Below are 26,680 nucleotides of genomic sequence, written 5' to 3'. Positions count from 1 at the left end.
GCAACGGGGGTGGCCAAGGCCAAATCTACCCTTCTGGCCAAGTCTGCAGGGAAGCAATGTACAGGACGGATACCTGGTTGTTGGTCCTCTATTTGCCTTCCCAACCCTGGCTGAAAAATGACCTATTTCAGGTAATTACTGTAAGAGTGTGGGACCTGGATGACATACCCGTGGAAGAAATGAGCTGAAGTGTGCCTGAAACTTGGGGATCCAGAGAAGCTGATTAGAACCAAACTGACCAGCTTTGGCAGTCCCGGTTGGTGGTCTGTGGAGTGGGGGATGGGGAGAGAGCACAAAGCCCCAGAATCTATGCCTGATCTTTAAAGAGGGAGAGGGTGTGCTAGTACTGGGTAAGTCACTGGTTCCTCTCTGGCTCTCAGTGTCCTTATGGTAAATGGAGACGGTCGTACTTGGTGGTGAGGAGGACCCTCTGAGCCCTGACAGCAAAGATTTTATACAAATGTTGTTGCTCAGATTCACACACAAATAATAGAAAAATAACTGAAGAGCAAAAAGTAAAGTTCAGATTTAACTGAAGGTGATAAGCATTTTAAACAGCTGTTCTTACCGGAGCTGAAAATCTAATCATCAAGGCAAACTGAAAGTGAATAAATTTTTTTTTTGAAGTTATAGGTTAGTCCAAGTGGGAGACTGTAGTTAAAAAAAAAAAAAAAAAACCATGACTGTTTGGGGGATCTATTTATGGAATATGCTATCTTATCTGAGTGCTCCTGGAATGCTCAGGAAAATACAATAGAAATGGATTTAGGTCTTGTGTATCTAAGTTTCATTATCTTTATGATTCTATAAAAAGGAGACGTAGTATGACAATGGGAAGAACAGAGGGTGAAAATTGAGTATCATTCCACTCAAACCTCCAACTTCAGTTAAAACCACCACTTGTGGGGGGTAACTTCTACATGTTGAATTGCTCTTCTTTATAGAAATTTTGGTGCTTGAGAATTTCTCCATTCAATATCTGTATAGACAAAGGTCCTTGAGAAAGATCACACACACACACACACACACACACACACACCACTAATCCTGGTTGTCATTTTTCAAAGTGACACCATTTAAAAGATCAATACTAACTAGCTGAGAAATGCAACATATTCACCATAACCCCCTCGGTCTAGGTAGTAACTCCCCAGTGACTAAGCTAACTGTGTCATCCAGGTAATGTCAATCTCAATCTCTCGGCCTTCCGATCTGTGTACCAGAAATGAGAGAAGTGTGTTTGCTGTTAGATAGCACTAAATAGTAACTTTGTAAAGATGCAAATAATTGGGGTTAAAAAGAACCTTTGGATATTTTCAGGTTAAAAAGTGACTATTTCTAAGTATTCCTGAAAAGCAAACAGGTGTTTAAACCCTTGTATGGTCCTCTCATTAAGAAGCCCCAGGAAGTTTGTGTCCAAAATATAAAATAATTTATACAACACCAGCCCCAACCCCAAAAACCAATCCAATTAAAAAAAAAAAAAAGGCAGAGGAACTGAATAGATATTTTCCAAAGAAGACATACAGATGGCCGACAGACAACACGATAAGGTGTTCCATATCACTGATCATCAGGGAAATGCAAATCGAAACCACAATGAGATATCACCTTATACCTGTCAGAATGGCTAAAATAAAACAAAAAGGGGAGAAATAACAATTGTTGGCCAGGATGTGGAGAAAAAGGAACCCTTGTGCACTGTTGGTGGGAATATAAATTGGTGCAGCCACTATGGAAAATCATATGGAGGGTCCTCAAAAAATTAAAAATAGAAATACCACAGGACCCAATAATTCCACCACTGAATCTTTACCCAAAGAAAATGAAAACACTAATTGGAAAATATATATGCACCCCTATGTTTATTGCAGCATTATCTACAATAGCCAAGATAAGGAAGTGACCTAAGAGTCCATCAGTAGATGAATGGATAAGGAAGATGTGGGGTGTGTACACACACACACACACACACACACACGCACACACACACAGAAATATTACACAGCTGTAAAAAAGGTTGACACTGTGCCATTTGTGGCAACATGGATGGACCTAGAGGATATTATGCTAAATGAAATAAGTCAGATGGAGAAAGACAAATACCATATGATTTTACTCATATGTGGAATCTGAAAAAAAAACCCAAATGAATAAACAACAAAAACCAGAATCAGAGCTGCAAATATAGAGAACAAACTGATGGTTGCCAGATGGAGGGGTACGGGGACATGGGCAAAATGGGTGAAGGGAAGGGTAGATACAGGCCTCCAGTTGTGGAATGAGTAAATCATGGGAATGAAAGGCACAGCATAAGAAATACTGTCAATGAGGGGAGCCTGGGTGGCTCGGTCGGTTAAGTGTCTGCCTTTGGCTCAGGTCATGACCCCAGGGTCCTGGGATCAAGCCCAGCATCAGGCTCCCTGCTCAGTGGGGGGCCTGCTTCTCCCTCTCCCTCTTCTCTGCCGCTCCCCCTGCTTGCGCTTACTCTGTCTCTCAAATAAATAAAATATTAAAAAAAAAAGAAATACAGTCAATGACACTGTAATTGTGTTCTACGGTGATGGATGATAGCAATGCTTGTGGTCAGCATAGCATAATATATAAACCCATCAAATCAGCATGTTGTACACCTGAAACTAATGTAACATTATGTGTCAACTACACACAAATACAAAAACTAAAAATCATAAAAAAGCCCCCAGGAAACTCCTTCATATTATTTTGCTATTAAGGTTATAATTGTGAAGGTTCTGGTAGTGATGGGGAAAAAAATCATACCTACTGGTTTTCCCTATTTTGAGCCTTTCACAAACAGAAGACTCAATTATGACTTCAATGGCACTAGCCCACAAATCTGCAAACTGTAATTCTGTTTTTAGTCTGTGTGTCCGTTCGTCCATCCATCCATCTATCCACCCACCAAATATTGACTTACAGTGTACTGTGTGCCAGAGTTATGGAGTAAAAGACATGGGTCCTTTTATGGAGTTCACATTTGCTATATTTTCAAAGTTGCCTTAATTGCCTTTTCCTCCCTTATTTATTAGAGATTTTAGAGGTGCTATGCTTTTTTCAATTAACTGAAATTTGTATGGCATAAGGAGAAAGCACATACTATAAGAAAAGTCTTGGCCTTTAGATCCTGGAGATTATACAGCTTTATTTTCTTGGATGTTCCCTTAAGTTGTGAATAATTTAAAACATTAATTTTTTTGGTGGAGAGCTTTCTATATGCATTGCAGAATTCCTTTCTTTTTAATGCAGAATATACTAATTATTCAGGGTTATTACTAGTATCAGTTATTCTATTATAGTATTACTATTATAACACAGTGGCTGTGTTGGCTTCTATATCAGGATAAAGGATCACTGTCATCAACACCGAGTAGCCCTTGACCACTGTGATCTGGGGTGGGTTTTTTTTTCCAGTTTATCTGTCTTCTATTACTTTCAGCTGGTATGATCAACCTACTTGCTCAAGTTCTTGACATTTATTCACTGCTTCTAAGTTGCTATGGTCTTAGAAATGATCTAATCATCTAACAAGATTGTTAAACAATTTAACGAGAGGTGAGGTGGCTATTAGGTAGGATAGAAACAGAACATCATAAAAAATTAAAAAAAAAAGAAAGGTCCTTCTGCGAAAAGATAAAAATTTTATCTTCGTGCTACCTCTTTCAGCTGTTCAGAGGCTGGTTTTTATTTTCTTCTTGGTTCTTTAAAATGTTATAAATAGGTAACATTTGCTGCGTAGCTATGTTCTTGATAATTAAATTTATTCCTCTACAAAATGTAGCATTCCATATGGTTTAACTTGAGGTTTTTTTTTTTTTAATGGCTTCTTAGAACTGCATTTTGCAACTGGTAGCTCCTGCAGCTATTTAAAAACTACCAAACTGCTTACTGTGCCTTATTAGAGTGGTATCATGAAACGAGAGTAAGAGGTAGATACGTTGTTACAATTGGTCCATTCTGACATGAATTTTTTTTTCTCTCATACATTGATTTGGCAAAAGCAGGGCTCGCAAGAAAGTGCATGCTGTGATTCTAGACTTCTATACTTAGTAATTTTGGTAAGAATACAGGGAAAGTGAGACTTGCTGACTAAATCCCAGAGACCATAAATCGAAAAAGTGAAAGCATCCAGCCTTTCTGCTTACCAGTCCACTGTCTTCTCAGATATCAGGGGGAGATGGGGTAATGCTGAGTGGGACTCAGGGGTCAGAACTGGGGATCAGGGGTCAAGAATGGCTTTACTGGGATCTTATTAAAGAGACATGAGGAGAGAATATTTCTGTCTAGAGATTTCCAGGCAAACCAAATGGAGAGTGCTAAAATTTGTGATAAAAAAAAAAAAAAAAAAGGACTGGGAACTTTTATTAAGTACTCCAGAAAGTCAGAAGGTTTTACCCCCCTAGAAATTACTGGTTTCATAGTCTGACAAGGTTAAGATGTTATAGAAACTGCGCATTTTATGTTCTTTAAAAACGAATGCCATTTGATGACGTAAGAGGGCGTTAATCATCAGGAGTCGATAAGAGTGGGTCTCCCTATCTTATTTAGGCATTTTAGAGCCCAGGATCATTTTATACCAAACTTGCTTGCTCTTGGTCATTCCTAGCGAAGGGCTATACTGAGGTCTTATTTTCTACAGCTGGGCTGTCTGCTCTGGTAGCTACTTGCCATCTAAATTTATTAAATTGAATAAAGTTAAAAATTCAGTTCTCGGCAGCACAGGTCACATTTCAAGTGTTGAATGGCCATGCATGTCTACTGGCTATTGGATTGAACAGCACAGACATGGAATAGTTCTATCATGGCAGAAAGCTCTATTGGAGAGTGCTGTTCTGGAGTCTTGCCTCACCTCTATACATCTCATCAGGAACTCTTGGGGCTGGGAGTTTGATCTCAGTAAATGCCTCGATGAGCCTGACTATAGGACTTCCTCTGAACTGTATCCTACAACACTGAACCTCTACCTCTTGGCCCCTTTCTGTGACAGGGTCCCGAGAGAGCCTAAGACTTCACACCAACACTACTCCTGTGCCTTCAGATTCTCTCTCTTTGTATTTTGAAAACTGAGTTATTTCCATTAGTTGGCTATGTAATTAACCAGCCAATGTTCTTGCTAACTCTGTTCACAATGCAACATGTTTCGTGTGCTGTAGATAAGATCCTTAAATTGGGGGCTGGACAAATTGAATTGTGAAGCTTTAGGGCTCTATGGTTCTACTCATCTCAACAAAACATAGAGGGCCGATTGATGTTCTCCCCTATAAGCTGTCAAGAACTGTGTTCCATTAGGTATTTTGGTTATCTATCTACACATTTACCTATGTTTTTGTTTTGGTTGGGGGTGGGGATAATGAAGTGGCTGGGGAATGGAGGAAGGACTCAGGTTGGAAAAAAACCTAACAATGGAATTTGAAACCCAAGGCCCACAGGGCAGAACGATTAGCCTTAGATTACTGTCAGGATTTCCTACGGTTTTACTGAGGAGACTCTACTTTCAGCTCCTAGGAGCTTGGTTATCCTTCTGATTGGCTAGGAAGGTGTTGCCAGGTAGGACCCTAAGGAGAACTGGGAACAGATGCTGTCAAATACTTGACTTCACTCTTTACCAGAGACTTTGGACAATTGTGGAGACAGAGGGACGAGTGAGAAAAGAGTCTGAGCAACTGACTAAGAAAATTTAACAGGTAATATTATCAGGTAGGATTTACCAATCAGCTTTGATCCACCCGTTGGGAAGCCCCGATGATGGGAATTCATGGCCCTAAGTATGCTCTGGGGAAATCCTCCACCAACCTACTTGTTATGAAAATCGTAGATCTCCTGGATGTTGCCAAAGATGATGTGCTCTTTATTAAGGATCCCAGGGGGGATCTCCTCCACGCCGCTGGTCATTTCCCACAGGTAGGTCTGTAAGACAGCAACAGCTTCATCACTGGCAAGCACTACAGATGCAGACACAATAAACAGGTCTTCACATGGGAGGGGTGAGACTCACACTGGGCTTGCATGCAGAATGTACAAAGTGAGATGGTAAATACACAGAACGGGAAGAAAGAAAACCCAAACGTTCCATTATCTTCAGCTGTTGCCAGGGAAACTCACATCCTGAACTTCAGCAAAGCACAAACTCCACGTTCCTCTTATTTATTAAATGTGTGTGTGTTTGAGTGTGTTGGGCGGGGGTGGGGGGTGCAGATTTGCAGACTCAAGTTCATTGATTATGTCATGGTTTTTTATTTTACTTTGAATTCAAGTCTTCTATACGTTTTTGCCGGGTCCAGCTCCAGTTTGAGAAAAGTTTCTTTTCAAAAGCATTTTCAACTCCCATGCAATTACTACGGACTCTGGGAGAAAGCTTTCCTCCATTGGCTTTTATTTGTGAAGCTCTGGGAGGAGACAGCACGGAGCTTCTCTCAGGGACTTGACAGTGGCAAGGCTGTCATTTTTCTAATACAGCTGTGCACTGATTACTGCAAGACCTACCTCTAAGCACTCATGTAAGTCCCTTACATATGCCTTCTCCGTCTGCAGCAACTCGGCCATAATGAATCTAGAAGAAAACAAACAGGCTTGTCATTGGTTCGAGATCTAACACCGCCCTTCCTTCAAACTTCACTTCCCCACTCCAGCGTGTATGACAGTCCCGAATGACCCAAGTTTTGACTTCCCCAACAGGTCTCTTCCTCTCCTCCAAACTCCCTGCCTCTGAGCATTACCCTCTGAGTCCCTGTCACCCTGATCCCTCGTGCTGCACCTCTCCAGCATGTTTGTGTTCAGCTGCTGCTGCATTCTTGCCCTTCTTTGCCCCAGTTCCACCCCCGTGAGATGCTGTGCTGACGCGCATGTGTTCTGGGCTGCACGTGTGTGCTCGAGGGCGTGCACAAGCACGAGGGGCCGCTCGTATTCATTTCCACCAGCTGGGTGGCTTGACTCTCAGCATCCTGCCTTTCTCTCGCAGCTCCCGGAATGATGATTTCTGTTCGCCAGAAGTGCTGACTTTTTACCAAAATGCTCTGCGGTACCATCAGTTAAGCCGGGTTTAAAAGCCAGGCACAGGTGCCCGAGACACCACCACGGACACTGGTGGGTAGCAATCCTTGTCTGTAAAGAGCTAGACAGTGAATATTCGTGGGCCATTAAGTCTCTGTCACAACCACTCCACTTTGCTGTTGTCATGTGAAAGGAGCCATGGACAATATATAAAAAAAATAGTAAGTGTGGCTGTGTTCCAATAAAACCTTATTTATGGACACAGAAGAGTTTCATCTAATTTTCACATCACAAAATATTTTTCTTCTGGTATTATTGCAACCACTGAAAAATATAAAAAATACTTTTTCACTTACAGACTGTATGAAACAGGTGGGGGGTCAGATTTGGCCCGTGAGTCACAGTTTGCGGACCTCTGGCCTAGATGATCCTATGCACTTTGACACTGTTTCTAACGGGGCTCACTTACAGCCCAAACTGGCCCGCACGAAGCGGAGCATGGATCACAAGTGGAACACAAGTTAATGATTGTGACTGCCCTTCAGTCTCCGCAGACGGAAAGCTTGTGCTCCATATCTGCAAGGAGAGGGCTCCCTTGCCCTTGGGCCCCTGAACAACACGACCTTCTTGGGCGCTTGCTACACTGATGGTACATGGCTTCACCGCAGCATACTGACTTCATTTGCTTTCTTTCACAGATTTTTCTTAGAAATGGTGCTTCTTGGCTGGCATGTGATGCAGTAACATCTAATTGAGTCGACATATAGATTTATACATTTATCTTAGGCTATGTCAGATTTTCATGGTAGCTCATAATGAAAACCCCTACTTGCAGGTGTCTTCGTCATCACATGAACATTTTGAGAGTGGTTAGCCCCAAAGTGTCCCCTGTTGGAAATTTCACAAGAAATATGAAAATGGGCAGCATTTTTCCCGGACCTTTGTCTTTGTGGGATTTTCCTTAAAGCAATCCATTGTTCTGGCAAGGGCTTTTCCATTAATATTAAAGTACTGACTCAAAAAATTCCCTTTTGCAAGAGTTCACTAGCCACTCTCTTACTCTATTGGAAGAGTGGAAGGGGCGTGAGCTTTGAAGTCAGACAAATAAGAGCTGAATTATTATTTTGTCATTTACTGGAAGTAGGACTGGCTTCTCCAAACCTCAGACTCCTTATAAACCAGCTGACTACACCGGGGTGCTGCAAGGATTAAATAAGATCACATAAGCAAAGTTTCGTATAGGTTGCAGGTGCTTGGTAGACGAGGACAGAAGGAAAATCAGAAGGGACATAATCTGACATGCTTTGGAAAGTTGTCTTTGATTTCACTCCCTTAGGTCTCTGGTATTCTTCTACCTTGTCCCTTTTTCTCCATCTGCTTCCTGCAGTTTAACCTGTCTTCTTCATAATTCAGCTCCATTACCCTCCACCCCATTTTGTTTTCTTTTCCACTTGTCCTTTCCCATCTTCTGGCTATTTGGTGTCCTGGAGAGAGTGCAGCAGGAAGATATGGCCAAGTGTGGTCTCTTCATTTCCTTCCCTATTATAGGCTGAATTGTTTTGCCACCCCACCCCCCAAAATCATACGTTAAAGTCCCAACCCCTAATACCTGAGAATGTAACCTTATTTAGAAACAGTCAATTGCAAATGTAAACTGTTACGATTGGGTTATACTGGAAAAGGGTAGGCCCCTATTACAAAGTGACTGGTGTCATTAAAAAAGGAGAAATCTGGATATAGGTATCTATTTAGGAAGAATGCCATGTGCACCCGCAGTCAGCCATCTAGAAGGTAAGGAGAAAGGCCTGGAACATTCCTTCCCCCCCGGCCCTCAGAAGGACTCAGCCCTGCCAACGCTTTGACCTCAGACTTCCTGTCTCAGAACTGTGAAGCAATATATTTCTGTTGTTTAAATCATCCAATTTGTCATACTTTGTCACAGCAGCCCAAACAAACTAATACATTTCCCAGATAAAACACAAGCTCTGGGCTTTGCAGAACAGCTTCAGTTTCTCCAGCTCCAAGGGACCTGTGTTCCTACTTTATTTTGTAAGATCAACTACATTGGGCTTCTTAATTTTAGGACATACTATTTTTTTCCCCCAGCACTACCTGAAAGGAATCTGTCAAAATATTCTTCATAAAGCCCTTGCAAAGATCTCTGGGTATGTGTAACTTTCTAACACCAGTATAAAGAAAGCACAGCGATCATGAAATGTTTTGTAAGGTGGACATGGTTCATTGTTTCCACTATCCAATGCTCTATAATTCTTGATTAGTGTGAAATGTGGATGGAAGCATCATGTCTGTCCATTCCAACCTCTGTGGGTGGTCATAAGGACACACGAAGCTGTCCAAAGGGACATGGAGCAGTGAAAACCAAGCATAGTCATGAGGAGCTTGCTACCTAGGTAAAAGCTCCCCAACACATACTCTTTCTTCCGGGCTGACTTCCGCTTCTCTTCATTGACTTCGTGGTTGGCGTCCCGTAGCTTGACCTCACGATCTGAAAGGCTTGCTGGGATGATGTCCAGCTCCAGGTCCTTATTGTCCTACACACAGAGAGATCGCAGAGGTCACCTTAGAGATGCCTTGGGACAGGAACTCATCAGAGTCAGGGGAGCCCGTAGAAGGCAAAAAGAGAGGAAGATACAACGGAGCAGGTTGAAAAGACAGGGAATCCCACAAACGGCCACCTACAAGTCCTCTTCTTCATAGCATATTTTTTTTTTTAAATAAGAAAGATTAAAAATGTTCAGGTCAAATGGTCAGAGCTAATATCCACAGCAGGGAAAACAATAAACACATTTAATAATTAGTGTCATATTTCCCCAAGGACTTCAGTCCTGATTAAATCTAAATGTACACACACACACACACACACACTAGTCTAAAATTGGTTACTAACCATTAAAATAGATGTGAAACAGAAACACATATAGACACAGGAAAACTTTCATTTGTCAAGGGAAAAGAATGAAAGTCAATATTTTTATTTAAACAAGCAGCTTCCCTTGGAAAGAGAGAGCTAAATGATAGAATAATTATTAAATTTGCCCATCCTGGCTTATTTTGACCACTGTTTTGTATTTATACAGGATGGAAACCTTTAGAAAAAAATCTCACGGTTTAAAGCCTGGGGGAGGTGTTATTATCTCCCCCAATTTTAGTGGTTTAACCAGTTCACTCTCTAGTCTGTTCTGCTTCAGAGCATCAGCCTATTTAAAGATTAAAGAATTAGAAATCCTAGGATTAAATTGCCAGCCTATATTTAGTTCTTAATTCATAGGTTACTGACCTCTATTACAAAGAAGAGATTAAAAGTCAGTCTTCCCTTGATTCTTGGCAAATTGTTCCTCTTTTCGTTGAAATGTCAAATAGCCTTTGCACAATTGCATCCCTTATTCTTGAAAGAACACAGTTATACATACCGGGAACCTTAACATTTGCTGATTAACATAATTGGGTGGAAGAGGGTACTGATGAAGCCAAGGTAAAGGGTTTAGTCCTCAAAGTCAACAGTTAACTCTACACGTAGAAAAACTCTGTTCTGTAGGCATGGGCCCACCCCTGGCTAGCCAATTTTGCTATCTAGCACTAATCATGAGGGGCTGGAGGCCAATGGCTCATCAAGGTCCATCCCCTCCGCTAGAAAAATCACACGAGACAAGCGTTCTAGGAGTCAAGAGCTCAGAAAGACTGCTCTGGAAGTCCCACCTCCTTCCATGGTGATGAGAGCAGCGGTGCTGAGAGAGATAAGGGAGGATGTCTCAGCTAGGCCACCCCCATACCTACCTCTGTGTTGACGCCTAGTGCTTTCTCCAGGGAGTATCGATACTTTCCCATCCTCAAGGAGAAGTCTCTGTAATGCTTGTCCACTGTAGTCACCCATTTCCTGATCTCTGTGGCATGAATGTGGCCTTTTTCCACAAAGCTATCGGCCAGTTGAATCAGAAGCTTCACCTTCTCCTTTGTTTGCTGTCCCAAAAGATGGTCTCAAGTTACGAGATTACATTTACTCTCACGGCCCTTCACTCCCATTCCCCTTTTCTTCACAGCAGCCACAGATACCTAACTGCCTGCCTGGGTTTATAGCTCAGCTCTGTCACTAGCTGGGAGGTCTTGAACAAATTACTTAAATCCTCTGTGCCTCGGTTCCTTTATCTGCAAAACAGGGATCATAATAATCCTCCATCATAGGGTTGTTGTGAGCATTTCATGAGTTGACAATGTAGAATGCTCAGAACAGTGCCTGGGACACAGAACTCACGTTAAGAGCTCAGGAAGCAATACATGTTAGCCATCATGTTTACTGTAAGCATCTCACATTAATACCGTCCTTTATCAGGTCACAGAACATGTTAATGTCACATCTGAGACTCATTTGAGTCTTAAAGAGTCTCTAAAAGGTGGGTGGAAGGAGGTGGTGTGGGTCTCTTTGAACCACAGATGAAAAAAGCTGAGGCTTGGGAGGCTTAGAGCTTGTCCAAGTTCATACCACTTGTAAGTGAATGATAGAGCCTGTTGGCTTCCGGACCTCAGCGCCTAGTTCTCTCCCTTCACTGCACTGGCCTGAAGTAGGCTTTGTCAACAGCTAAGGCGGCACATGCCAGGATCTAAAGAAATCCAATTATCAGATTTAAGAGTAAAGTCTGTCCCTTTCATCACCAGGATCTTGTCTTTAGTTTCCATTAGAGAGAGAGGGAGAAAGAGAAGAAGAAAGAGTGAAGAGTTAAAGAAGCTAGTATCTATTACGGGGCTAAGTAAGGTGGAGTTCTGATGTGTATTGGATTGATTTCATTTCTAGCAAGTTTGTTCAACACTTACTCTGTCCACACCACTGTGCATAGGGCTGTGGGGGGTAAACAGGCTTGGGGGGTAAACAAAAGATGAGAAAAAGATACTCATTTTCCCCGAACACTCTATAGGGGACAAGATTGTCATGCAGAGTGGTTACATAACTCAGGGCATTATGAAATTGAATGTCAACATGAGAAGTATGCAGAGTTAACACTGCAGGAATTTTAAAACAGGAAAAAATGAAGGTGGGCTGGCATGGGCAAGAAAGGTGCCGTGGGGAGGAGGGACTTAAGTTGGGTAAAATATGGAAACAAAGGAGATGTTCGAAGAAGTAAACACTTGCTCATCTTTTATCCTAAGGTTGGGTTTTGAAACTCCAAGATCAGGGAAGCTTGATTAATTTTAAGAAAAAGGAAAGAATATTTAAATAATATTCTGAGAAATAAAATTATCACTTTTTGGATTGGAGGAGAGGAGATTCAAGGGTTTTTTTGTTTGTTTGTTTTTAAAGAGTTTATTTATTTGAAAGAGAGAGAGAGCGGAAGCATGAGCGGGGGGAGGGGCAGAGGGAGAAGCAGGCTCCAGCAGGGAGCCTGATGTGGGACTTGATCTCAGGACCCTGGGATCATGACCTGAGCCGAAGGCAGACACTTAACCAACTGAGCCACCCAGGCTTCCCGGAGATTCAAGCTTTGGATCATGCTAGAATCTAGGTAACTGAGGGAAACTGAGGCAGAAAATCTCTGTAGCAACAGTAGAACAGACAGAAGAGCCTTTTTTTACTCCACCCACCTCCCTCACCTTCCAGACTCATCTACAGACCTCCCATGAGAGACTGACCCCCTCAAGAAATGCCAGAGAGGGACAGATCCTGACTGGAAAGGCAAGCAAGGCCAGGGAGATATGGGCTCCAGCTCTCCAGCAACTCACACTTCTGAGCCTCTCCTATCTCAGGACAGGGGGCTGGTCCCCAGGCTGGAAGACAAGGGCCCGGAAGAGCTTTGTTGTGAAGGAAAGAAGGTGGCTCTGAGGATAGAAGAAGCATCTCCTCAGCCATGATAAGGCAAAGAAAAACAGCACTGGAAATTGGTTAAGAAGAGATCCTTGGTAGCCTAAGGACTTCTAGCTTACTGCATGTAGGGTGGTTGTTTTTTTTTCCGCCCTAAGAAAAACTGTTTTAAGGTTTGCTATTTACTTAAAGCAGAGATTAATTTTTTTTGCAGCCATAATCAAGAAATCTTTATGTAAACCTCTTGAAAATAGGTATTCTCTGCTCTCAGTAAGGAGACTTTGGCATGAAATGGGGGTTTTACAATCCGCTGGCAGCGGCAGCTCCATTATGGGAAATCATAGCCTACTGGCAGCTCCATCATGGGAAATCATAGCCTGAAACATGGAAACTGCAATTCGGATGCAAGAAGGAGAATGGCTATGACCAAGAGTATCCCAGGTATGTGTGGAACCTGGGGGAGCAAATGGACAATAAATTGGGCGGTGTAGACAAGCCCTCCCTATGTGGTCTCACCTACCTTTGGCATACATTAGCTGCCATGCTCTCCATGGCCCCCAAACACCAGCCATGCCAAACCTCACATGCTCTCCCTGCTCTGATGGGTGGTTCCTACTTATCCCTGCTTTCTATCCATGGCCCTCTTTCATCTCCTCTCCTCCCAAGCTGAGTGGGGGATGCCCTTTCCAGTGTCCCCACAGTGCCACACCGTGAGTTACTTATGTGTCTCCTTCATCAGACCATGCACTTCTAAAAGTGTTACATCTTATTCATTTGTATCTCCAATGTCTAGAAAATAGTAGACGTACCATAAATATTGAGTAAGTGAATTAGTGAGTAAATACTGTGTTTGGAGGTAAGTAAAGCCGGACCAGCAAGAGTTGAGGGTTTACATGGGGAAGAATAAAATGAAAAAAATCTGACCCATACACTGGACCCCAACCATGCCCATAGCACCTACTGAGAGTAGCCTGAGCTGATGTCTCACAAATGAGTGACCACGGGGGCACCACGTGAGCTGCCACATGCTCGGCCACAGCTGATGAGGTCAGAGTTTGTAAAAACATGTCTCACTGGGGCAGCCCATCAAGATGCATCCACTGGTGTCCCGGTCTAAAGTCTCCATCTAAACAGGGGCAGGGGCACTGTGCTGGGTCAGTTAAGGTTGTTTTTCCTGGGGATTTGAACTGCATAGGGGAGTGGGTAGGTGGCTGCAGGGTAGAAGTGAAGTGAAGTGAAAACACAGGCAGCAGACACGAGACGAGAAGGGAAAGCTGAACTGTAGTAATGGTGATCACGTATTCCTGATCCCCTGTCATGAGATGACCAGATGGTGGGGTTGCTGGAACTGCCCTTGGTCTAGCTTTCACGTTCAGAGGTGAGACTATGTCACATTTCTTGTTCTGCCCATCAGGCCAAGTCATTAGGATTTTCTTGGATTCCTGGGAGGTCCAGCATGGCTTTTCTCTTCATTTCCACATATAGCCATACAATATCATTTCCCTTCCATAACCCAAGCCAGTTTGAAACTCAAATCTTGCCACCAAAACAGAGTAACTTATCTAGACTGATAAAATGGGGGTCAGATTGTAGAGGCTTCTAAACGGTAGGGTCAGAAGTATGGGTGGGATCTAGTGGACAAAAGGCAGGCTTTAGGGAACATAATTCATTTGGGCCTGGAAATGTAGAATGGACATCTCACTTATCTTGGGCTTCATGGGTCCCCTATAATGTATGTTTTGCTCTTTCCATATTGAATCCTATGGAATCTGCTAGAAAACTCAAGGTAAAAAAGAAGGGGTCAGTAGTTCTGTTTTTCTTCTTTTTTCCCCCCTTTCTCTTCCTTCCTTCCTTTGATCAGTTAATATCATACCATCTTTCTCTAATCAGTGAACCCTACTCTGAATATAGTTTATAAAAAGCCCTTTTGGTGTCTTTTGCACATCTCACAAGTCTTTAAGATTTAGCCTTCTTGATATCATTCTTACAATCTCATTATCATCTTCCAATTTGCCTTTCATTGCTGATATTCCTTGTATTTATTGATACATTCTTTATAGAGAGGAACTTATTGAGCTCCTTGACATGGCTAAATGGTTCTCTTGAGATATATCTTCATATTCATTCCAGAGTTTGTCATTATCTATGAGAAACTAAAACTTTCAAAAATGTCTATTGCAGATGAGCTATATTCCTCTTGAGTCTCAGAAACAGAATGCCTACCTTTTATCTGAACTTTTCAGATTTCTCAGTCTGACAAACCCAGTGTCCCCTTTCCCTGTGGCCTGAATTCCTGAGATAGCTAGTTTAGTTCAGCTCAGGCTCCAGTCACTTTTGTTATCACTTAATTCTCTCTTGTTAAGAAGAATTAAGTCCAATCTTCTTTCGCTTTCATAGAAAAAAAGACCAGTTTAAAAGTGTTTTCTCAACATCAGTCCTCATTGGGAGATAAATCAAAACCCTGGTGAGATACCGTGTCACACCCTCCAGGATGGGTATAGTAAAAAGACGAATGATAACAAGTGTTGGAGAGGACGTGGAGCAGTCGGAACTCTTACACACCACCAGTGGGGATGGAACATGGCACAGCCCCTTTGGAAAACAGGTCAGCAGCTCCTCAAAAAGTTAAATAGAGAGTCACCATATGGCTCAGCCATTCCACTCCTAGGTAGATAGCAAAGAGAACTGAAAAAATATGTTTACACCAAGGCTTGTCTACGAATATTCATAGCAACGTTGTTCGTGGTAGCCAAAAACTGAAAACGACCCAAATGTCCATCAGCTGAGGGATGGATAAACAGAATGTGGCCTATATTTGTAATGGAATATTATTCAGTCGTAAGAAGGAATGAAGTGCGGACACAGGCTACAACATGGATGAATCTTGACAACATTACAATAAGTGGAAAAAGCCAGACACAAAAGACCACATATTATATGATACCATGATTCTGTTTATATGGAATCTCCAGAATAGGCAAATTCACAAAGACAGAAAATAGACTAGTGGTTCCAGGGCTGAGGAGAGGAAGGAATGGGGAATGACTGCTAGTGGGTATGGGGTTTGTTTTGGGGGCGATTAATATGCCCTGAACTAGACAGTGGCAATGGTTGCACAGCCTTGTGAATATACCAAAACCACTGAACTGTAAAAATCAAAAAACCAAAGAACCTAAAAAAAAAAGTTTTGCTATTAGAAAGAAATAGATTTCTTCCAGCTGTCAAGATGATTAAGCTTTCCTTTTATCATGTGCCTTGACCCCTTATAAAAATTGTGAAACCCATAATAGGAAATATCTTGTGTATTCTTCTAACTGGATTTTCTACAGCCTACCACAATAAGAAAAATTTTGTTATCCTCTTATCCCCACCCAAATTCTCTTTATCTTATTTTTATTCTTATACTTGTGGATTGCTACGTAGAAAGTACCTTTTTATAGTCAGGGTTTCTTCTACTGGATCTGTTTCTTTGGAGCAGAGTATAATAATTCAATATACTCAACATGCTCTATTACCCTGTTTAGTCGTGAAGGCCACCATATTTACTCCCGTGGTTTAAGGTCAATTTGGTTTCCATTTCAAATTCACTTTACTGGTTACAAAGATTACAATCAAAGATGGCTGGTTAATGGAGGCTCGCCTCTGGGAAGTGGGACTGGAGTGGAACAGGAGGCTGTCGACTTTTATCAGAAGTTCTTCAGCTGGACTCGTTATCCTGTAGATACCCCAATAATGAATAGCCCCAAGACTTGGAACATGTTAGAGGGGAAAATGAAACCCTAGTACAGAGTTAAGTTAGGAGGGAGAGAGAACAGAGGAAGCCAAAGCAATAGAATCATATTAAATATAGATTTGGGGAAGGAAGTCGTTGAAATCTACTCAAACTTCTTTTTTCCCCATGTTCACAAATATTTACAGCCTCTCTTCAATGCCTGATTCAGTCACGTAAGTGACTAAAGTGTGGTTCTTAACCTTTGGGATCTTGCTGGCTCATATCAGAGATAACACTTCATATAGATTACTGGGGGACAGGACAGTTCATGGCAGGTCCCTTAAGGGTTAGACAGACAACAATGGCTGGAGTGCGGGGATGGACCGGATCACATCTTGGCATGTCAGCAGGATCACAGTGGAGGAGGCACTCCAGTAGAAAGGTGAGCTCTTTTTAAAAAGTATAAACTAGAAGGAAGAAAATGATACTCTAGGCAGAAAAATCATATAGAGAAGGTACAGAAGAAAGAATGTATACGATGTATTTCTCAGAGGGTGGAAAATACAACTGTTCAGCTGGAGCATAAAATTTGCACAAAGGAATCACAGAGATAAAGCTGGGGAGGTGAGGTCGTGCGGCTGTGGAGCTTGTTAACCTGAAGGCACTGGCGAATCACTGAAGTCCTTGGACTGGGTGGTACTATGACCCAGCCAGTGTTTTAAAGATGAGAGGTGATGCTGAGGAGGATGGATGGGAAGGAAGGAAATGCCACAAGCATGGAACCCAATTTCGGTGGTTACAACATGAATGGAAAAGAGAAGAAAGATAGGAAGAAGATTTGTAAATGGACTAAAGAATTCTCTACATTTCCACTTAGGTTATGAACAGATTCTGAGGCTAAGAAGTTCTACTACAATCCCTCTTACATGGGTAGGACCACCACTGGACCTGATTCCATTCAGCTTGTTAATGATTCATTACTGACACTATTTGGAGAGGGGCAGATAGACACAAAGCAGGTAATTCAAAAGCTATTTTCATTTGGATTTGAAAAGAGTTCCAGGTATCTGCCACCTTCCCAGTGCTGTTTGCTCCAGCTGGCACTGGAATGAGTCTCTTAACTAAACTGGCAGCTTTCCACATTGGATGGAAAGGCCCCCAAGCTCACAGGGACGCAGGGGATGGTTTCCCACTATCAAAATTTCCTAGCATAGGAGTCAAAAAGTGAAGAGCTGCTTGTGAAGGATCCATTCAGGAATGAGGCGAAGGGCCGAATTTTGTCACAGCGAACTAGAGGAAGTGTGTCTTAGTGTCAGAGGGATCTCTGGGGAGGATGGGCATTAATACATTCCCCCTGCCCCTGCCATGACCCCCCACAAAAACAGCTCTCATCCGGAAAGAGCATCTGCCATGTGAGGAAGTGATGCCAAGACAGGCTCCTCCATGGCAGGGAGCCCAGTGTGAGGGACGAGGATGCTACAAAGAGGGAACTGAGACAGATCAGATTTTCATTCAAACCCAAGGGTCCTCAGATCAAATCCTGGCTGTGAAAACACATTTCCTCCTACTCTAGCATTTCCTGCCTCAGTGTGAATGGGGGTGTGAGGGTGTGGGCTATGTGTGCCCATGCACATTTTGCTCCCCAGAGACCCCAGCCTGTCTCGTTTGCTGGTCTGAGGCCAGATGGAAGTAGTCAGTTCGGGAAATCAGACACTCACCTGCTTTGTGAACCCATCCATAGTCATCGGCCTATAAGGCAGCCTTCCCAAACCATTCAAACACCAAGAATATGCAGATAGGTGCAGATGTTCACACAGGCAGTGTGCATGTCACATGAATACATCCCACAGCCTTACTGGGTCTGAAAGAGTACAGCGAGTCTAGACCTGGGGCGCAGTGTATAGGAGCCGACTTCCCTCAGACAGATGCTCCATCCAGCAGCTGCAGTTCTCTGGGTATTCAGGTTTCAAAGGAGACCCCCCCACCTGTGCTTCCCCACCCGCCCTGTGGTTGGCATTTCGGTGTAGAGAGGCTGCTCTCCCTTCCGTAATGTGAAACTGGCCAGTCTGGGAGTGCTGGGTGGATGTGGGGAGGGCTCTGGGATGCTTCCTACCTTGGCAGGCACCCTGAATTCCCCATATTCCTTCAGCAGCTCCTGAGTCTCCTCTGTGGTCTCTCCAGTGGAGGTATGTGTTGAGAGGTAATATTCACCTGTTTCTTGGATCCAGTCCAGCGCCTGTGGGAGGAAACAACACACCCCATCCCCCAAAAGTCAGCTGTCAGTAGGAACACATGCGTTGCTACACAGTTTGGGACAGTGTGACAGACCCAGGAAATGCCGGCACCATTGGGTCAGTATGTAGCTTGGAAGCTGCTTTTATGACTGAGCCCTCTCCCGTTAGACTCGGAACATCCTAGTGGTAAAGAGAGTGTCTCGTCCACTAGCCCACATCTTCTAGGCCAGGCCCAGCATCATCCATGAGTTAGGGGTCATCTAACCCCAGCCTCTCCTCCCAACTCCTAGTAACAGCGTGCTTGGTAAAGGCTGAATGAGTGGTAAGTGACAGTCTGTTCTCCTTCCTTTCGTCAGCACCACCGCCCGTGTCTACTCTGCCTGCTGCCATGACCCTCTTCTGGACTGTCCCATGCCCTGGCCATCGGGGCGTCTGCACAGTCCCTCGAACGGAGGCAAAGCTGGGGAGAGCTATGGGCATACCTGCTTCGCGCTGCGCTCAAACACCACGTATTGCTGGCACTGGTCTAAACGCCGCTTCTTCAGGGTCCAGAAGTGCAGGACGCGGTTCTCCCTCTGTAAAAGCTCGCTCAAGATGGCTGTGAGGCAGAGGAGACGAGCACTGGTTCGGGAAGGCCCTGAACAAGTCTGGCCGCTCACTTCCACCGCGCACCCCAGCTGCCAGATACCTGTGGCTTCCAAGCCTCCCTAGGGAACTAATCCAGGTACCGGATATGAGGACACGAAAGCCTGGTCCACAAAGAATGTCCCAGAGGAAAGCAAGATCAGCGGGGCTGAGGCAAGAGCCTGTTGATGAGGTGCCATCAGCTAAGGGAGGAAGGGCATGCCCCCAGGGGAACTTAAAAGTGACCCTGATTCTCTTCATACCAAAGCCAGTCCCTGATGGTAAGAGACCTTGGGAAGTGTCAGTTCCTAAAATAACAACTAACTCACTTGGCCCCTGGAGCCTATGGAGGGCGAGGGGACTTGATAAGAATCCTAGTCACTCTTGGGTGCTGGGAGAGGCTGTGAGAGGCTATGAGAGGAACAAGAGCGTGAGCACCAGTGTAACTGCACGGATAACCCGGGTCATGAGCCGCACTCCCTGCCCCATACAGGAGGCTGTGCACACGGCACCTGAACAGCACGGCCTCAATTTCACAACTGCTAAGTCACGAGCTTAGGGAAGCTGTGTTGGAATCGCGTCTACCTAGAATCGTGTCTCTAGGTCCAAATTTCCGTGTTCTTGTGGATCTGATCATAAGAAAAGGGGAAAGCTTTCCTCGTGTTACCTCTAATGATGTCAGGTGAGAGGACATGCACAAGGCCTGTAGCACCACAGTGGGCCACAGCAGGTGTCCATCCGCGTCCTGTCTCTCCCTCCTCCTGTCACCGCAGCAGCAGCTGGCCACATGCCCAGATTCCCTATGTGTTTTAATAGTGTGCTCTATGCTGGAAGCACTCACATTTAGTTTGGATTATGTCTGCCTCTGCCTTCCTGCTAACTGTTAGATACTAGTACACAACAATGATGATATGAAAAATTAATATTTATTAAGCACTCATTCTGAGGCAGGCACATATTCTCACAATACCTGTGATGCACGTACCGTTATTACCCCCACTTACAGATGAAGACAGTGAGGTTCAGAAAGGATAGGTACCTTGCCCAGGGCCATTCAGGAATGAACGACATAGGAATATTCGACTTCAGAGCCTGAGTCCTGAGCCACCTTGGTCCTCTGGGTTATAGGGGCTGTGAAGCACAGACTCCTGTGCTTTACAAAAAGGGGCACCTGCACCCCAGTGTTCATAGCAGCAATGTCCACAATAGCCAGACTATGGTAAGAGCCCAAATATCCAACGACAGATGAATGGATAAAGATGTGCTATATATCTACGATGGAATATTACTCAGCCATCAAAAAGAATGAAACCTTGCCATTTGCAACAATGTGGATGGAGCTGGAGGGTATTATGCAAGCAAAATAAGTAAGTCAGAGAAAGACAATTATCATATGATCTCACTGATATGTGGAATTTAAGAGAAAAAACGGATGAACATAGGGGAAGAGAAGGAAAAATAAAATAAGATAAAAACCAGAGAGGGAGGCAAACCATAAGAGACTCTTGACTATAGGCAACAAACAGGGTTGCTGGAGGGGAGGTAGGGTGGATGGGGTAATTGGGTGATGGGCATTAAGGAGAGCACTTGATGTGATAAGTACTGGATGTTATATGCAACTGATGAATTACTACATTCTATCCCTGAAACTAGTAACACACTATATGTTAACTAAATTGAATGTCAATAAAAAATTTTTTTAAGAAAGGGTACAACCAATTTGCATGCTTGTTCTTAGAACTTTTCATGCCTCCTCCTGGAAGTTTGGTTCTCTAAGGACAGAATCTGTCTCTCTTCCCTTAGGCTGAGAACTTTTACAGGTCTCAATTATCCAGCAAACCCAATATCTATGCCTTTACCATGCAATTTTTAGTTCCTCCCCAAAGAGATAAATTGTACTTCCTCACCGCACCCCCCCCACCTCCCACCCCGCTGCCCTAGGGCTCAGCCATGTGACTTGCTCTGGCAAATGGGTTGTTAAGAGATATTATACAAGGAGGAACTTAGTGTACTTGTGCATTTGACCTTGCCCTCATCGCTATAAGTTTTTCTGGGTAACCACTTCTTCAATTGAGGTCCCAAAATTAATACATGTGGAGCAGACAAGACCCCAACCTGTAATGAAAGGACTAAGCCAGCCAGGCTTGCAGAACTGCATTGCTGAGCCTGGCCAAGACAGCTGGTCCCCAGCCAATGCACAGTGACTTAAACAGTAAATGCTTACAGTTGTTTGTCGCTGAGTTTTTGGTTTTCATGCCTTAATAATTGTGCCTGTAACACAAACTTAAAATAGGCGGCACTGGCCTTAGGTCCAGGCAGTGGGTAGAAAAGAAATGGGTATAGGAGAGATTGTAGGTTCCTGCTCAGGTGGAAGCCTCAATTAGGCAAAGACAACTGAGAACCTGTGTTTGATCTTTTTGTCTCCTAATCAGAGCTTTGCTCACTGCGGAATCTTACATGGTGGTGAAGCGAATCAACCCTGATTGATCAGGCAAAAATCCTAAGGAGTTTCAGATTTCATTTCTCCCCCTTCTGGAAAGCTTTCCCAAGGACAACAACCTGCCCTCACCCCCATAAAGGCACAGCACATCCTGCTTTCTGGGAGCTTGACGCCTGCAGCACACTGAGGTGTAGGGGGCATGTACTCATTCGGCAGGCAGCTGGCCTCACCCACACTGCTGCCCGCATCCCTAAGTCAGAACACAAGCATGGTAGCATGCAGGAAGGGCTGGCCAGCCACAGGGTCCCTGGACCTCAAACAGGGAGCACATGTGGAAGAGGAACTCTGCCTCCCTCTTCTCTGTAGGGAATTTTATTCCTAAATTTAATTCTTCCCAGTGGCGTCTGATCTTGCCACCCCCTGAGCTCTCTGAGCAGGGAGGGAGGCCCTTCCTAAGGCAGATCAGTCTGTTTTGCAGCCCTCAGCCTGCACCCCCCCCCCACTCCCAGTCAGTTTCAGCTCCCTCCCCGGCCTCGGTCTCCAGGCCGGGAGCCCTCTGCTGTGTTGAAATGACATTTGTTAAATTCTTCACCCACTCAAAGGCTAATTTCTGCATGGTCCAGCATAAGTGATGCCATTGATAATAATTTAAGCTTAATGTGGTCATCTAATAGCAATTATTAAAGGCTACTGATTTTTTCATGTGATTGTAGACTTTACAGAATTCAGAGAGGTTAAAGGTGATCTGGACCAGTACTTATCTACATTTTATGTGCGCACAAATCATCTGGTTGGGGTTGGCAGGAGCGCTTGCCAAAATGCAGCTTCTAATTCAGTAGGTCTAGGCAGGACCTGAGCTGCTGTTTCTCACACACTCCAGCTGAGGCCAGGGCTGCTGGTCTGGGGACCACATTTTGACGAGCAAGAGTTCAGACGCCCTTCATTTTAAAGTAAGAAAACTGAAGTTTAAAAAGCTCACACAATAAGTAATAAAGCCAGGATTAGAACTTGGTTTTACGATTCTCAGTCTGGGTCTCGTTTCCTGGCTGTAAGATAGCCTCGTCTGTGCTCCTCAATATGGTAGCACATCTGGCTATTTACATTTAAACTAATTAATACTCAATAGAAGGAAAACCTCAGTTCCTCAGTTGCATTAGCGGCATTTCAAGTGCTCAGTAGCCCATGTGACTAGTGGCTCCTCTCTGCACAGTGTAGATACAGACCATGTCTGCTCCTCCAGAAGATTCTGTTAAACGCTGCTCTAGGTCAAGATAGATGAAAAAGCGCTAGGGAAGTTTTATCTTCACTTTTCTGTTCCCAATCCTGATGCACGTTTAAACATTGCCCACGAATCCCCACTGTCCATGCCACACCACATCAAGTGTTTTCTCATCCAAGGAGAAGCAGCAGGAAGTGTGAGAATGCGCAGCGACCAGGTGCACTGCCTCCGTTTTATGCTGCCGACGTGGCTCCTGGCTGGAAGCTCCCACACTGACCTTTCACTTGCTGCTCAGGTCCCCGGGTGTGGCTGGCGGCACTGGGCATGCTGACGTTGTTCCTGTGGATGTACTTGAGGAACACCTCCGCGTTCCGCCGTGCCAGGGTACAGGCCTGAGAGAGACGAAGGTGTGAGGACCCCAGCAGTGCACGGGGTCTAAGACACTGGACAAGGGGGTGCTGGTAGAGAGGTTTCTGGAACTCTGGGTGAGCAGAGCCCAGGAAGCCCCTTCTGGTTCACAGACACTTCCACTTCAATGCAGGAGGCTCACCCTTTCGTGGAGTAAAGAATTACTCCCTGGGCCTCTCCCCTTTCCATCCCAGAGAGAAATCAGAAATCAGCCGTCCCTTGGCTACCTCTCTGTTGACTCAATATTACTAAGGTCATAGGTACTAACGTCTCAGGCTGGTTTTCCTCCGCCACCAGATTGCCTCTTAGAGGACCACTGGGGTAAAGCCACTTTAGCATTCGTTTGATTTAGGCTTGAGAAAGCACATTGTTAAACAAGTCTACTAACCATACATTCCATACCTAAATGGAAGTCACCCACATTTAAAAAACTTATTTGTCCATAAAATCCACCCCCACCTCAATAACACTAATATCCTATTGTTGGGAAATATGGGTCTACACACAGGAATAAGCGCCATTACGCTACCCTCTTTACGATTCCCATTAGCTGTGAGTGGCAGAGAGGCCAGGTCACACCCTCCTTGTGCCCATGGAGGAGAGAGACCCAGGCCCAGAAAGGGCAGGAATCATGAAGCACATCGGGGCTGGAATCTAGGACTATGGACAAAGCATTTCTAGTGTCTCTCATGACCACAGAATTTCTGAATTTCTTTAAAGAACAGGATTTTTTCTGTTGTAGAAGTCTAGAGATCATGTAAGTCTCCCCTTATCCACGGTTTTCATTTCTGCATCATCAGTTACCCGCAGCCCACTGCAGTCCCGGAGCAGGTGGTCCTCCTGATGTATTGTCAGAAGGTCAGTAGTAGTCTAACGCTGTATCACACGGCCTATGCCACTCCCCTCACTTGGTCTCATCACACAGGCATTTTACCATCTCAACCATCACAAGAGGGGTGAGTACAGTCCACTGAGATATTTTGAGGGAGAGACCATACTCACATAACTTTTGTTACAGTATATTGTGGTAATTGTTGTGTTTATTTATCAGTTATCTATTTATTATCAGTTGTTCATCTCTTACTGTGCCTTATTTCTAAATTAAACTTTATCATAGGTCTATATGTATAGGGAAAAACATGGTATATATAGGGTTCAACACTATTCGCAGTTTCAGGCATCTGCTGGGGGTCTTGGAACATATTCCACATGGATAAGGGGGACTGCTATTTATCCAAGTCCACTAATTTTTAATCTGCAGTTTTCAATATTATCTAGACAAAATGTTCAAACTTTAACAGCTTTTTACATTTAACAACTGATTCTATAAATTACATAGTAAAAATTATTTTAAATTTTGCATTAACAACAGTGGTTTCTGGGAGCTCTGGTAAAAGACTGTTGGTGGGTCCTTTTATTGTGAGGCCCATGAATTGAACAGCTGGATTGTGGTCCAATGCTAAGGTATCCAACACAGACCAACTCATACATGTAGATGGGGAACTCAGTGCTCCAACCACCAGGTATTTAATTCCCACAGCAACAGGGAGTTTCTCACCTATGATTTGAGGCACATATGGAAAACATTAGACCAGAACCTTTTCTTCTTTCATTCTTCAAAGGAAGCATGTAATTTTATGAATTAATATCTTTATATCTCTTTTAAATGTCTTTCATATGCTCTCCTTCAGCCATTGTTTTAAACTTTGTTGTACAGTAGAGAAGACTTTTAAAATCTCTTAAGCCCTGTATGGAAGACTTTTTATTTAATCTTATTGGTAAGAGCTGATTACTAAGGGTTCTGACCGAGTGCAGGTGCAGACACCTGACAGATGGGAGGAGGGGAGGGAGAAGCCATCTCAAAAAGAGAGGGCGCTAGGAAAAAAAAGTGGAACTCAAAGGGGTGGTCAAGTAGAGAAAATCCCTAATAAAAGAAAGTCAGTTAATTACAGAGTTATAGAAAAGCAGTGGCAACATGTCAGGGTATAAAAATTCTCTTTGTACTCTCAGAAACCTGAAAGGAAGCAGAACATGAAAGCAAAAAATTTGAGAGTAAACAGAGCCTTTAGATAAGTTTTAACACAGATGAGACTGTCAGAGAGATGATCAAAGGCTGGAGAAGAGAGGCTTACTAGGACTTTCCACACTAGCTGAAAGCCTGCTCAGAGCAGGACTGTGCTTCCGCCCTGGGAAGCCGGGCCTCTATTAAGAACAAAACAAACAAAATGAGGTATTTCTCTCTTCACGTAACAGAATAAATGGTGTTATATCTATTGGTTATTGATAATTGTTAGATTGGCAAATAAATAAGGTCTCTAAATTTATTTAATTCTTGCCCTAAATTTTACATCATCCATTTTCAAAATATTTATTTTAATACTCTTTTTATATCTAGACCTATATCTATATCTTTTAATTTATTTCTTTTATGTTATCTCTATACCCAATGTGGGGGCTCAAACTCGCGACCCTGAGATCAAGCGTTTGCATGCTCTACTGACTAAGCAAGCCAGGTGCCCCCAAGGCTTATGTATTTCAATTAAAAATATTTTCATAAACCAAACATAACTGGGTAAAACTATGTGTTTTTCTCAATTACCAGTATCAATGGGATATCAAGATATTCAAACATGGCACTGGCAGTAATGGTGTATAACTGTCTAATTATACAAAAAGTGCTAAGAGAAATAATGTTGGAAGCATAACTTTTCAACCTTTCAAATTAACCAGACAATATCTTCTCTATAAATGCCTCCCTTTAGATAAGAAGTGAGGAAAAACAGGGAGATGGAAAGCCCATATGATGAAGTGTGTGTGTGTATGTGTGTGTGTGGCCTTGGATGACAGGGTGCTCTGACCTTAAGAAAGGCCTCCTTTTGTTCCAAATGTTTGCTGATGAGTGGGATGACATGGTCGATCTCTGCTGCTGGTCCCAGTTTATCTCGTCCGCCACACCAGTCCTCGTCTCTCCGGTATTCTTGTTCTAAACTCTCCAGGACACTACAGACCTAATGAACCACAAAGGAAAGCCTCAGTAAACTAATAGATCAGGGAAGTATTTTTTGAGCACCTTTAGCTGACAGAATCCTGCACAGGTGACATGTTTCACTGGAAGCTCAGTCTGTAGATTTAGAACACGCAGTGACCCTGGGACATGGAAGGGAAGTCCATGACGCAGTAGAGCTCGGGAGACAGATTAGGACTGAGAGATGGATTTTGGAATCAT

The 26,680-nt window shown here is 43.6% G+C and overlaps 1 protein-coding gene across 4 annotated transcripts in view; it reads right to left on the bottom strand.

The window, feature by feature from the left end:
- Positions 1-26,680, bottom strand: part of LOC103678822 (kalirin RhoGEF kinase) — a 453,600-nt gene that overhangs the window by 51,691 nt on the left and 375,229 nt on the right. For all 4 annotated transcript variants that reach the window (XM_040621337.1, XM_040621339.1, XM_040621338.1 and 1 more), the window contains exons 18-25: positions 26,313-26,462; positions 23,324-23,438; positions 19,246-19,361; positions 18,643-18,765; positions 10,804-10,986; positions 9,442-9,560; positions 6,502-6,568; positions 5,816-5,925 (exon numbers count right to left, since the gene is read on the bottom strand). In XM_040621337.1, coding sequence (XP_040477271.1) covers positions 5,816-5,925; positions 6,502-6,568; positions 9,442-9,560; positions 10,804-10,986; positions 18,643-18,765; positions 19,246-19,361; positions 23,324-23,438; positions 26,313-26,462 — 983 coding nt within the window. The remainder of the gene's footprint in view (positions 1-5,815; positions 5,926-6,501; positions 6,569-9,441; positions 9,561-10,803; positions 10,987-18,642; positions 18,766-19,245; positions 19,362-23,323; positions 23,439-26,312; positions 26,463-26,680) is intronic.

This window comes from Ursus maritimus, unplaced genomic scaffold, assembly GCF_017311325.1.
Source record: "Ursus maritimus isolate PB19 unplaced genomic scaffold, ASM1731132v1 scaffold_4, whole genome shotgun sequence".
Lineage (NCBI taxonomy): Eukaryota > Metazoa > Chordata > Mammalia > Carnivora > Ursidae > Ursus > Ursus maritimus.
Note: the sequence above shows the minus strand (reverse complement) of the source record. Positions and strands in the feature narration are given on the sequence as shown.